The sequence below is a fragment of the Mytilus californianus genome, unplaced genomic scaffold, assembly GCF_021869535.1.
Source record: "Mytilus californianus isolate M0D057914Y unplaced genomic scaffold, xbMytCali1.0.p SCAF_4, whole genome shotgun sequence".
Taxonomy (NCBI): Eukaryota; Metazoa; Mollusca; class Bivalvia; order Mytilida; family Mytilidae; genus Mytilus; species Mytilus californianus.
The window spans coordinates 86,730,824-86,743,534 of record NW_026262690.1 but is presented as its reverse complement, the minus strand read 5'-3'; the positions used below and the strand labels follow the sequence as shown (position 1 = coordinate 86,743,534).

The following is a 12,711-nucleotide window of genomic DNA, read 5'->3' as shown; positions in this document are numbered from 1 at the left end:
GAAAGAAATTAACATTACAAAAAATGTTGACTTTTTTTTCAAGTAGTCACTGAACCATGAAAATGAGGTCAAGGACAATGGACATATGACAGACGGAAACTTCGTAACATAAGGCATCTATATACAAAGTATGAAGCATCCAGGTCTTCTAGCTTCTAAAATATAAAGCTTTCAAGAAGTTAGCTAACGCCGCCGCCGCCGCCGCCGGATCACTATCCCTATTTTGAGCTTTCTGCGACAAAAGTCGCAGGCTCGACAAAAATTAGGTGTTGATGGCACGATTTGGCAGATGAGGAGTTTAAAACCAAGCATCTGAGGGACTGAAATTTGCCACAAATTTTCTTAGAGGGCCTTTGACAAGGTAACCATCCACCTCCTTTTTCGGATATTAAATGGAATGCTCTTAATTGTTTGTCTTCTCGTCTATTCTCATTTGGTCATAATGTTAAAAAAATTGAGAATGTAAATGGGGAATATGTCAAAGAGACAACAACCCGACCAAAGTGCAGACAACAGCCGACGGCCACCTATGGGTCTTCATCATAGCGAGAAAATCCCGCACCTGGAGGCAGGCTTCAGCTGGCCCCTAAACAAAAATGTGTACTAGTTCAATGAAAATGGACGTCACACTAAACTCCAAAACATTTAAATGAACTAAAATTAAAAAATATACAAGACTAACAAAGGCCAGAGGCTCCTGACTTGGGACAGGCGCAAAAAATGCGGCGGGGTTAAACATGTTTTGTGAGATCTCAACCCTAACCCCTGTACCTCTAGCCAATGTAGAATTAACAAATACACAGCAATACGCACAGTAAAACTCAGTTAAAAAGAATTCCGAGTCCGATGTCAAAATAGGTAACAAAAGAAACTAAGCAAAATGACAATGATACATAAATTAACAAAGGACTATTGCAGTTACTGGCATGCCAGCTCCAGATCTCAATTAAACTGATTGAAAGATTATGTCTTCGTCATATGAAAATCAAGCACAATCCCTCCCGATACGAGTTTAATATCACACCATCATAAAATATACGAGAAGAACATAACCCGTATCATGCCAACAACTGGTTTTAGAATAAATGTGTTTATTTCCGATGCAAAGACCCTATAAGTGAATCATGTATGTCCTGCTGCTTAGGATTTTATTTTAGACTGCTCACTCCTTTGGTTTCTGACTATTTTTAGATTGCTCACTTTTTTGATATCTTCATATTTCTAGATTGCGCACTTTTGATATATTCTAATTTTTAGATTGCTCACTCTTTTGGTATATTCTATTTTAGATTGCTCAATCTGTTGATATCTTCATATATTTAGATCGCTTACTCTTTTGATATATTCAAACTTTTAGATTGTCACTCTTGTGATGGCTTCATTTTCTAGATTGCTCATTTTTGATATTGTTCATATTTTTTAGATTGCTCACTCTTTTGATTCCTTCATTATTTAGATTGCTCATTCTATTTATATCTTCATATTTTAATATTGCTCACTCTTTTGATTCCTTCATTATTTAGATTGCTCATTCTATGTATATCTTCATATTTTAAAATTGCTCACTCTTTTGATATCTTCCTATTTTTTTCTTAGATTGCGCACTCTATTTATATCTTCATATTTTTAAACTCTTATGATATATTCAAAGTTTTAGATTGCTTATTCTTTTGATTTCTGAAAGTTTTAGATTGCTCAGTCTTTGATTGCTTCATTATTCCAATTGCTCACTCTTATTATATCTTCACATCTTTAAATTGATCTTAATTTTGGTATATTCAAATTCAATTTTATATAGCTCATTCTTTTGATTTCTGCATATCTAAAGATTGATCACTGTATTTATTTTGTTTTCATATTTTTAGATTGTTCACTGCATGTTATGATGGCTTAATGTTTTTTTTTTAGATTGCTCACTCTTTTTGATATCTTCATATTTGTAAATTGCTCACTCTTTTTACATCTTCATATTTTCATATCTTCATATTTGTAGATTGTTCAATTTTTTTATTTCTCCATATTTAAATAGTGCTCATTATTTTGATATCTTCATATTTGTCAATCTAATTAAAATATAGTTCTGTGATTTCGTTATACTCATATATTTACGAGTACGCGAGTTAATGAAGGTCTGAATTTACATCAGATTGCATATTTGTAGATTGCGTCCTCTTTTGACATCTTCGTATATTTTTTTTAGAATGCTCTCCATATTTTGAGAATGCTCACTCTTGTGATATCTACATGTTTTAAGATTTTTGGCAATTATACCAGATCTCCTTACTTTATATTTATGAGAATTTTTAATGGATTAGACTAAGAACTGGACTAGGATCTAGGTATATCAATAATTTTATCTATTTTGCAAATAATACAATTTTAATGAAAGACTTACATTTAAGAATGATTAACAACATTTACAAAAACAATTAACAATCTTGAAAATACATTTATACATCAATTAATGAACCTAATCGTATTCGTTTCAAGTCAACAATGAATGAACCTAATATAACAGCTTTAAATCAGGCAGTAATTGTTGCAAAAAATGTCCGGCACAAATCGTTTCCTTAAATATCCAACCAACTGTGTTTTAGCAGACGAGAGTGTAAGTTTGTTAGAAATATCACAGTTCTGTCGGAATGTGTAAAAGTCTGTGATTGGTTAAACGCAAATAGTACTGAATTAAGTTCTTCTCCAAATCAGTTTCATGAAACAATGGTGATTCAAGGGTTCATTATGCTGTAAATACAGTCTTTTGAATAAGTTAGAAGTTTTATACATATGCGGAATTGATACTGGCTGTACATTTGAGATCTTTTGTTTCAGATTATCATATATACTATATGATTATCCATTCTTCAATGCAGTTTTATCTTTTAAATTATTTTTCCTTCTTTCTTTCTTCGCTCTCTTAGCTTTAGGTCCAAGCGTACGTCTTCTTTTCGTTCTTCTATTTTTTCTATTTTTCTGTTTACGTCTCCGTCTTTTCTTGGATTTTTTGTTTTTTCGCTTTAATTGTTTTCTATTTTTTCGTCGTTTGGCACTTATATCAAATTCTGTCTCTTTATATTTTACATTTGTTCCGTGTTCCTGTGTTCCTACCATTCCACACGCCCCCTTGTGGGCCATTCTGATGCGTTTTGATTTGTGACATGATGTAACTCTCAAGTGACACCTAGATTCATACGTATTTCCATCTTTGCCACAAACGTGTCTCCGTCGGCCTTTGCAAACAAATGGGTTTGGACAAGTACATAGTGGCAATCCCTGCATGTTTTCCATACAGACTTTAAACCTAGGACACGACACTTGCTTACAGGCACCATCTGTGAAGAAAAAAGATAAGAATTGCAATGTAACAGTTTAACACATACACATATATATAGATATAGGCACTGGACACACTACAGGCGTTGATGACACAATGTCACAGAAGCAAGGGTTCGAATCCCGCAATGAGATGAACAAAAAATTGCGCAAGCAAATATGCAGATTGGTGGGCTAAATTTCATAAATAAATGTTATAGAGAAGTGAAGGCACGCCTATTCCAGTTTACGTTACACACGCGAGCGCGTCATGGATGCTAGTTTCTAAGGGAGCTACCATTTGATTATTATGGGGGGGCTAGGATGAAATTTGAAAAAAATAGGCAGGACAGGAGTTTTGAGTAAAAAAAAAGGCAGGATGAGACATTTGCAAAAAAAAAAAAGTCAGGATGACAATTTAGGTAAAAAAAGTCAGGATAAACTTTAAAAAAAAAGGCAGGACCGAACAGAGTGAAAAATAAAAAGGCAGCATAGAGATTACAACTAAAAAAAAATGCAGGACAACATTTTTCATCCTAGCCCCCCATAAAAATCAAATGGTAGCTCCCTAATGTAAAAAATAGGAAAAAAAAACGTCTGAAGGATGTGCACACTCAAAGAGCTTTTCATTTAGCACCATTAAGAAAAATAGCTGTACGTTCCCTTCTATATCTTATTGTAATGACTTTTCGTGAGACGACAATTCATCTTTTGTGGACGTTTGAGCATGTTTTTTTTCTCCCTCGGAACAAACAATTTGACAACTTGAATCATAGTAAAACTATTTTGGTGAATAACATACAGGAATACGAATTGTTGTTTAAATCAATGTTTATTTGTTTTTGTTTTTTTTGCTATAATTTTCATTAGAAAATAAAAATTTGCCTTCAATTTTATAATTTTTTTCCAGTTTGGAGGCCCTATTTGTCCTAAAAATTGAAGTAATATAAAATGAACTAGAGGCTCTAATGTCGCTCACCTAGATCTATGCGCTCTTCGACAATTGACATTTTCAAACATTGCAGACTAGAATATAATTTATAACTAAATTCTCTTTTTTGTTGAATTTGTACTACTTCATCATTTTTTTCTGTTCAGTGTACAGTTTATCCCTAGCTTCTTAAATGTTATCAAAACACAAAAAAGGTAAAAAAAAATATCGTCATTAAAGGGCAATAAGTCCTATAAGTCATATATGCTGGCATATTTGCAAATCTTACCTTGCTGATCAATTTTGCTTCTTAAAGTTTCTATCTATCTTATATAGCCTTCATGATAATAGGCAGACACGCAATGAATTAGTAAAAATTGTCATTTAAGGGCACTTACTCATATAAAGAGTTGACAAACGATTTCAGAAATACCAACTTATTTGGAGGTATTGCCTTGTGGATCACTTTTTCTATTTCAAGTTGCTCTCTATATACCATAGTTTCAAACTAATAGGCAATTACACCAAAAACTGGTAAAAAATAAGGGCAATGAATCTAATATGGAGTCAACTGACAATGATTTGACTGACAATTCTAGTCGTTTGACTTATTTGAGATGAAGTTTCTATACAACGTGTTATATTAAAGTATATAGGTTTTTTTCAAAGACAAGTGCCTTTGCTAGATACCCCAGTGATAATTGTGGCCAAGTTTGGTTAAATTTGGCTCAGTAATTTCAAAGGAGATTTTTGTAAAAGTTTGTGAACAATGGGCGGACGATGACAGACGACTGACGACGACGACGACAGACGCCAGGTAATGGGGAAAAGACAACACTGCCCGTATGGCCAGGTGAGCTTTAAATTATATACTATAAACTAACATATTTTCGCGTGTAGTAAACACTTGTATGAGGGCTGTTTTTCCTGGTAAATTATTTTGTTTGTACTTAATTGCATGTGCTCCATATTTGTGGGTCCAAAATCTGTTGAAAATAGACCACAATCAATGCATAACTTAAGAGTGCACACGCTGAAATGTCTCGTTTGCTTTACTGACCATTGATTTTATGTTGATAGTCCTAAATATAAAGTTTTACTACAAGTATCACATTCACAGGTCAAGGTCGGATAAACCAAGCGAGAAATACATGTATACCTTACAATCATTCCATACACCGAATATAAATTGACTTATTGCTTTTAGTATACAAGAAACAGACCAAACCCTGAAAACTTTATATTGACCAATGAACCGTGAAAATGAGGTCAAGGGCAGATGACCCCTGCCAGTTGGACATGCACACCTTACAATCATTCCATACACCAAATATAGTAGACCTATTGCTTATAGTATCTGATATGTGGACTTGATCACAAAAACTTAACCTTGTTCACTGATCCATGAAATGAGGTCGAGGTCGAGTGAAACTGTCTGACAGGCACGAAGACCTGACAAGGTACGCACATTCTAAATATAGTTATCCTCATGATTATTCATAATGAGAGAGATATTAACGTTACAAAAATCTTATTTTTTCTAGTAGTCACTGAACCATAAACAATGAGGTCAATGACAACGAACATGTAACAGACAGAAACTTCATAACATAAGGCATCTATATACAAAGTATGAAGCATCCAGGTCTTCTATCTTCTTACATATTAAGCTTTTAGGAAGTAAGTTAACGCCGCCGGATCACGATCCCTTTGCCCCGCTTTCTGCGACAGACGTCGTAGGCTCAACAAAAAACGAATGAAAAGGCTTTTTTCCATAACGTCACGACAATATATTTATTATGACGTGACTGATCGTAAAAACTATCTGTTTTTTTATTTTTAATTGCCTCATGATGAGCTCATCTTTTGACTAGACAAAAATGGAAATCTTCCTGCAAGTTTAAATTTCAGTGAAAATTATGTCGAATAACGCCCTTACCGCACAATATGGACAATAGATCTACTCCCTCCCCCAATAATAAAAAAAAAAACACACATACAACCGTCACCACCACTTCGCACTCATGTCACGGCAAAATGAATGTTCTATGTCGTACATTTTCTACAATCAACTCATCATTAATAATTATATACGTATTTGAACTTTCCCTAACCCGATAATCAACTGAGATTATAAGTAAAGCGATTAATTAGCTTTTTAAAACAAAAATTGACACTATGACAAAATCGACTCGATTTCGGATTGTATCTTTTCCGAGCAGGTATTACCCCACTGGAATCCAAAAGGACAAAGGGCAAAACAATTTATCCATATTGATTGCGCTGTTATCGGAATTATGTGCGATTTATGGTCTGGATATTAACAACAGTTCCTACAATCTAATGAGTTGTATAATTTCACATGCTGAAAACGGATATACGTTTTTGGAACTAATAGTTTTGTTTTTGGAATCTACATTGGTCTTTTTCAAAATAGTCGTAGGCGTGGGAGCATGCATATCTTGTGATCGTAGCTATTTTCATTCATTCATAGCTTGTCACAAGTGAATGTCGTAGGCTGTTAAATTGAAAATTACTGCATGTAATCTTCGAATGATCAGCTGCAACTAACTGGACCTTAGATGGAGGTCTTAAAAGTACTAGTATTTAAACTCAAAAGTTCGAGATCAAATAACGTATGGTGTACTTTAACAGACAATTATTAGCAATAGTTACAGTTATAAATGTTAAACATTTTGCACGAAAGTTTGAACTCAATTAAACGTCACAAACACGTCCGCTATGAATCGAAAGTAATAAAGTGTTTTAAGACCTTGAAACAAAGCTTGTTAACATTGGCTTCGACGTGTTCGACTTAAATCATTCTAATCAAAATTCAAAACAAGAGATTAAAGTCTTTTCACTTGAACAAAATGTGTGTCTGTACGTCTATTTGATATCATATAATTTTTTTTTGGGGGGGGGGGGGGGGGGGGGTAAAAATTTCATATCTTTCGGACGATATTTGGAAACCCATATTTTGTCTTTTATGTCGTTATTATAATGCCACTTACTAGCAATTAATATCTACTTATTACTATTACTAATATTAAACGAGATTCTAAACGCTTGACTGACTTCTTGTTGATCCATAAACCAATTCATCTTCTGATATACTCACTTTGGGTTAGATTCTACGGAGTACCTTAATATCCCATGCTAAGAATAAACCTGTTAAATGCAATTTAAGGGTCCTATGAAGACTTAACAACTCATATACAATGTTTATATAATATAGATGCTCTAGCGTTTATTCGACGTAAATGTAAAATTTATACATTCCTGGTTTTCGAATGTTTGGTTTATCAAATCATTGTATTTGGTGACCTATTTCGCTCCCACATCACAGTTATTAATGAAAATAACAAAAACGGCATGTGTAGATATTCTGACGTTGGGCATTTACGAATTTTATCCCAATTTGAATATATCTTGTATATTTTCTAATCTCTTTGTCTCCACATGAAATTTGGCAGATTTGATTTCTAGTTTTTGTTACAAGGCTCGTTGCTGAATATTTGATAAATTTCAAGTTTTGCATCATTTATCTTCCCTTTGGATTTCCCGACGTGGGGCGTTTTGCACGGATCTTTATTGGGCTCCTATATTTGAAAAGAGCGTTTTCTTTCAAATTATTGTGTACATAAACATTAAGAATATTCGACTCGCTTACTTAGCAAGATTTTTTTTAAATGGCGTGGTCCCTCAATCCCGGTAGGAATACAAAAGGTCAATAAAATGATTTGTTTGCATGGCACATAGAATTTCTATTCAGTTCGTTCAATTTGATTTTTCCATTAAACTTAATTTAGCTATTACTCTGAAAGGATATTAAAAAAGAATACAAATAAAATAAGTTGTATTGAATGCGTCAATGAGAAAGCAACCCAACGACACAAAAAAAATAAATGGGGAATGTGTCCATGGGACACAGATGATGCCAACGCTTGCATATAACGTTATAAAGGGACATAACTCAAGAACTGTAAAAGTGACGCTACCCAAATTTGTACTTGATCTTACTTTTGTGGTAATAAGCAATGTTTATAAGTTTCATAACGTTTGGTTGAGGCAAACTAAAGTTAGAGAACAGAAACGAATATTTCAGCAATTTTTCCATTTGTAAAGGGGCATAACTCTATAGAACGGTAAAAGTGACGCCACCAATATTCAAAGTTGATCTATGTTTTGTGGTAATAAGCATTGTGTATAAGTTTCATAACATTTGGTTGAGGCAAACTAAAGTTAGAGAACGAAAACGAAAATTTCAGCATTTTTTTCATTTGTAAAGGGGCATAACTCTAGAACAGTAAAAGTGACGCCACCACAATTCAAACTTGATCTGTATTTTGTGGTAATAAGCATTGTGTATAATTTTCATAACATTTGGTTGAGGCAAACTAAAGTTAGAGAACGCAAAGCAATTATGGGACGTACGTACGTACGTACAGACGGACAAGGGTAAAACTTAATGCCCCCTCCGCTACGGCGGGCCATGAAAAAAAAAAAACAAAAACAAAAACCAAACATCCAAATGTCAACATCTGACAATTAAAAATACATGCTTGTTATTAATCAGCTTGTTTAAAGTTTTTTTTTTAAGTCAGGACCTGACTTATGTCTATAAAATATGAAAACAATTATCAGGAAACATATGCGGATCAAGAATTTCGAAAAAGGGTGGCCAAACTAGATAAAATTCGTAGTAGAACCGGTAAAAAGTCTAGATTAACCATGAATGAAGCTCCAGAAAGGGGGGCCCAGGCACCCCAGCCCCCCCTAAATCCACCTCTGGGAACTATCAACGATCTGCCATCAACATCAAGTTCCCAAATTACACAAGATATAGTGAGGGTCTGTATTGGGGTCCTCCATTTCTGTATTCTTTAATTTTTTCAGTCCTTTTTTATCTGTTTTTTATACTTTTTGCCCGTTATTCTCTATTCTTTCTATTTTAGCACCTCATTATTCTCTATTCTTTATTTGTTTGGTCTATTTTTCTCTAAGCTTTATATTTTTTGCTTAATATTCTCTATTCTGTAAACCCCCATGCATCCACACCCTCAACAATTACATTGAACTTAAAAAGCACTGACGAGGATCCTGAAAAATGATCACGTAGCGGTGTGAATTGGTTATTGTTTTACTCTCTCACTTAACTTTTCCTTTCAAAACGCTTCAACTAAACCAAGAATTTCAGTTGTGTATAGCTATGAACGAAGAAGTTAAGATTTATCAAACGTAAACCTTTCAAGCTCTTTATTGCTGGACATACGTTGGGTTGCTGTCTCTTTGACATGTATCCCACACGTCTCCTTTTCTCCATAAAAAGTTTGTCTAAATCGGCTAAACCAAAAAAAAAATTTGGCTTTATAAACGGTTTGTTAGGTACTCCGACATCTTCACAACACGCTCTTAGCATAACTGATATACTAAGCCATTAAAGGAAACAACCGAACTTCATTGAGTGGAATGGAATTGCGGTAAAATTTAAATATATAAAACTGAAGGACTGCGCCATAGTTAGTGTGAGCATTATTCGAGGTGCCTTTTCCATGCTCACACAATATTATAATATTGAGAATATACATGGCATCCAACACCTGTGTCTGGAAAGATTTTTGCAACGGAATACATATGTGAATATCGATTGTGTATGTGCCTATCCCAAGTCAGGAGCCTGTAGTTCAGTAGTTGTCGTTGGTTCATGTCTGTCATATTTTTTTGTCGTAAATTGTTTTGTTATAATTATTAGGCTGTTAGTTTTCTCGTTTGATTTGTAACAGTTTCACATTTTTTTATTTCGGGGCCTTTTATAGCCGATTATACGGTATGGGATTTTTCTCATTGTTGAAGGCCGTACGGTTGCCAATAAATGCTTACATCCACACTTCATTTGAACTCTGGTGAATAAAAAAGTATAACAAAAAATACCGAACTCCCAAGGCAAATTCAAAAAGGAGGAAGTCCATTAAAAAATGAAAAATATAAATCAACGGAACGAGCGGAGCGAGTGAAAAACAGCTGTCTATTCTATGTCTATGTCTGTATTGTGATTGTGTATTTAAATTCTATGTATCTATGCTAATCAATGTTCTTTTTTCCTTATACATATATGCCCTTTGTGGGCCCTTAATTGGAAATAAAATATGTTCTTGTTCTATTCCTGACTTGGTACAGGTATTTTTCGAAGAAAATTGTGGGTTAAACCTGATAGTTGGTATAGCTGTCGCTTTATAAAGTTAAAGGGAAACAACTCAAATTATCTTAAGAAACGAAACCTGAACTGCACCCATCTGTAATTTTCACATCAATTACGCCTATGGAAATGAACACTTGTAATTTATTAAGTTTATGACTGAGGATCTGTGATTCATATACATTTATAAACCACAAGAGTATCAAGTTTCACTGATATTAAGAGTTTTTAATAATCTTAATATAGGTTAATGTTTGATTGACACCAATTTCTCGTACAGACATCACTAAGATTTTTTGCTTGTTAGTTTAATTTAAAATAAGTTATTACATAACGGTATACTTATCTCCGATTACATTAAAGCGACCATAAAAGTCAGTTTATAATTTATACACTACTATAAGCCTTAACAATGACAACCGTTCTGCTGAATAAATATGATAAAATTATATTAAAGAATTCAGGGGGTGGCTTTAACACCTTTGTAAGTCAACATTTCGTAATTTATGTAAACAGTATACTTGATGAAAATCTATAATACTTGTCTGAGCTATGTTTTTACATGTACATTTGTCAAATTTCTACACAAATACCGTCTGACACAGTTAATCATGAGCTGATAAATAAATACATGTTTTAAAGACCAGTTCGTGAGAAAACTATAAAAATAGTGTAAAGCTTCTTAATTCTTTCAGTATTAAGTGTGAAAACAGATAAATGTAGTCACTCAATCAACTTTATGGTTAAAAAGTGGGTCTAAACTCATTTTGTATCCATGTGATAAAGTTAAATTTATAAATATAGTTTCTAGGAATAAGGATGATATACTTTACACATCATACAAAACCATTCGAAAAATAAAAGAATTATATCCTACCTTTTTGAGCGTAACTACTATTGAATCCAATATTCGTAGAACAATCCGGACAACAGCGACATCTGTCTTTTACAATTTCACCGTCACAGAATTGTAATTTTGGACACTTTTTTAAGTCACACTCATTTGGACACGGGGTCTGATATCTCTTAAGAGGTTCTCCCCAAGTCAAATTGATGAACATCCACAATATTAAATTGGATAAAATATAGCTAAGTTCCATCTTATTTTTTAAGATTATATTTTAATATTACATTACATTATATAAATGTTTTAACGTCTAACTTGTTCAAAAGACAAAATTATAACATCGCGCAATTTAAAGAACAAATTGGTTAAAAGCTCAGATTTATCCTATTGGTTCACCTCGGACAATATTAGTGTGTTCCAAGAACAGGGGACAAAGGTAGTCTCGTTCACTTTAAAACAATATTTTATGTTAATCAAATCTGAACATACATTTTTTTAAAACTTATTATATTCATATGACTACTTTAGAATAATAAATAAGGAGATATAGCTAACCAAACTAGTCCCTATATTGATATGCAGTGTAACGAATACAGACACCACCCCTTGAATTTAATGGATTAACCTAAGTAGTTTTCTCATCACTATACTATACTTTAATACAATATTGACAAATATGAGTAACTCTATCATTATTCTCATTAATCAAATCAGGATTGTATTCGATTTATAGATTAGAAGACTTCCGTGATCATCAATAAGATCGTATGCTACAAGGAATATTATTTTCTTATTTATTTCTGATGGGAACCGTCTGAAATCGGGCTGCATTCCGACTATTGTATCCAGAGGGATTGTGCATCAGACATTCCTTTGGAGTTCAATGAACATCAGATATGAGATTATCTCAGATGTACCCTCGGGAATGTCAGCATTTAGTATAAGAAGCTGCAGGAATATTTATTCAAATGTATTCACCCAATGCAAAGATAAAAAATATGTGACATGCCCAAAAGAAATCCATTAACGTATGAAAAATAGTTTTGTGTTTTGAACAGAGACATTTAAAATCAGTAATCTTCGTTTTGAAGCACCAAAGGATTTGAGGAATGATATTCTTAATATAACTACTTTAATCTGGATAAATGTGTCTATCATCAACTAATCACTATTCATACCATAAGTGATGGTGTGGATGGGGGGAAAGGGGGAGGGGGGTCCTTCATTTCTGTAGTCTTTAATTTTTTAGGCCATGTTTCTCTATTCTTTATAAATTTTGCTTGTTATTCTCTATTCTTTATATTTAAGCACCTCATTATTCTCTATTCTTTATTTTTTTTTTGCCTATTTCTCTCTCTATATTTAATTTTTTTAGCCCTTTATTCTGCATATTTTGCACATTATTCTCTATTCTGCAAACCCCAT

The 12,711-nt window shown here is 33.3% G+C and overlaps 1 protein-coding gene across 1 annotated transcript; it reads right to left on the bottom strand.

Moving 5' to 3' along the window:
* Window positions 1-2,334: 2,334 nt before the first annotated feature.
* On the bottom strand, window positions 2,335-11,654 carry LOC127738832 (follistatin-like). The gene is made up of 2 exons (XM_052250235.1): window positions 11,317-11,654; window positions 2,335-3,329 (listed from the first exon to the last, which is right to left on the bottom strand). Exons 1-2 carry the CDS (start codon window positions 11,537-11,539, stop codon window positions 2,851-2,853), a joined length of 702 nt encoding a protein of 233 aa, XP_052106195.1. The 5' UTR covers window positions 11,540-11,654; the 3' UTR covers window positions 2,335-2,850.
* Window positions 11,655-12,711: the final 1,057 nt, after the last annotated feature.

Coding starts and splice junctions, on each gene's coding strand:
- LOC127738832 (XM_052250235.1), bottom strand. CDS start 11,539: ATGGAACTTAGCTATATTTTATCCAATTTAATATTGTGGATGTTCATC. Junction 3,330..11,316: donor TAGTAGTTACGCTCAAAAAG/GTAGGATATAAT, acceptor TTTTCTTCACAG/ATGGTGCCTGTAAGCAAGTG.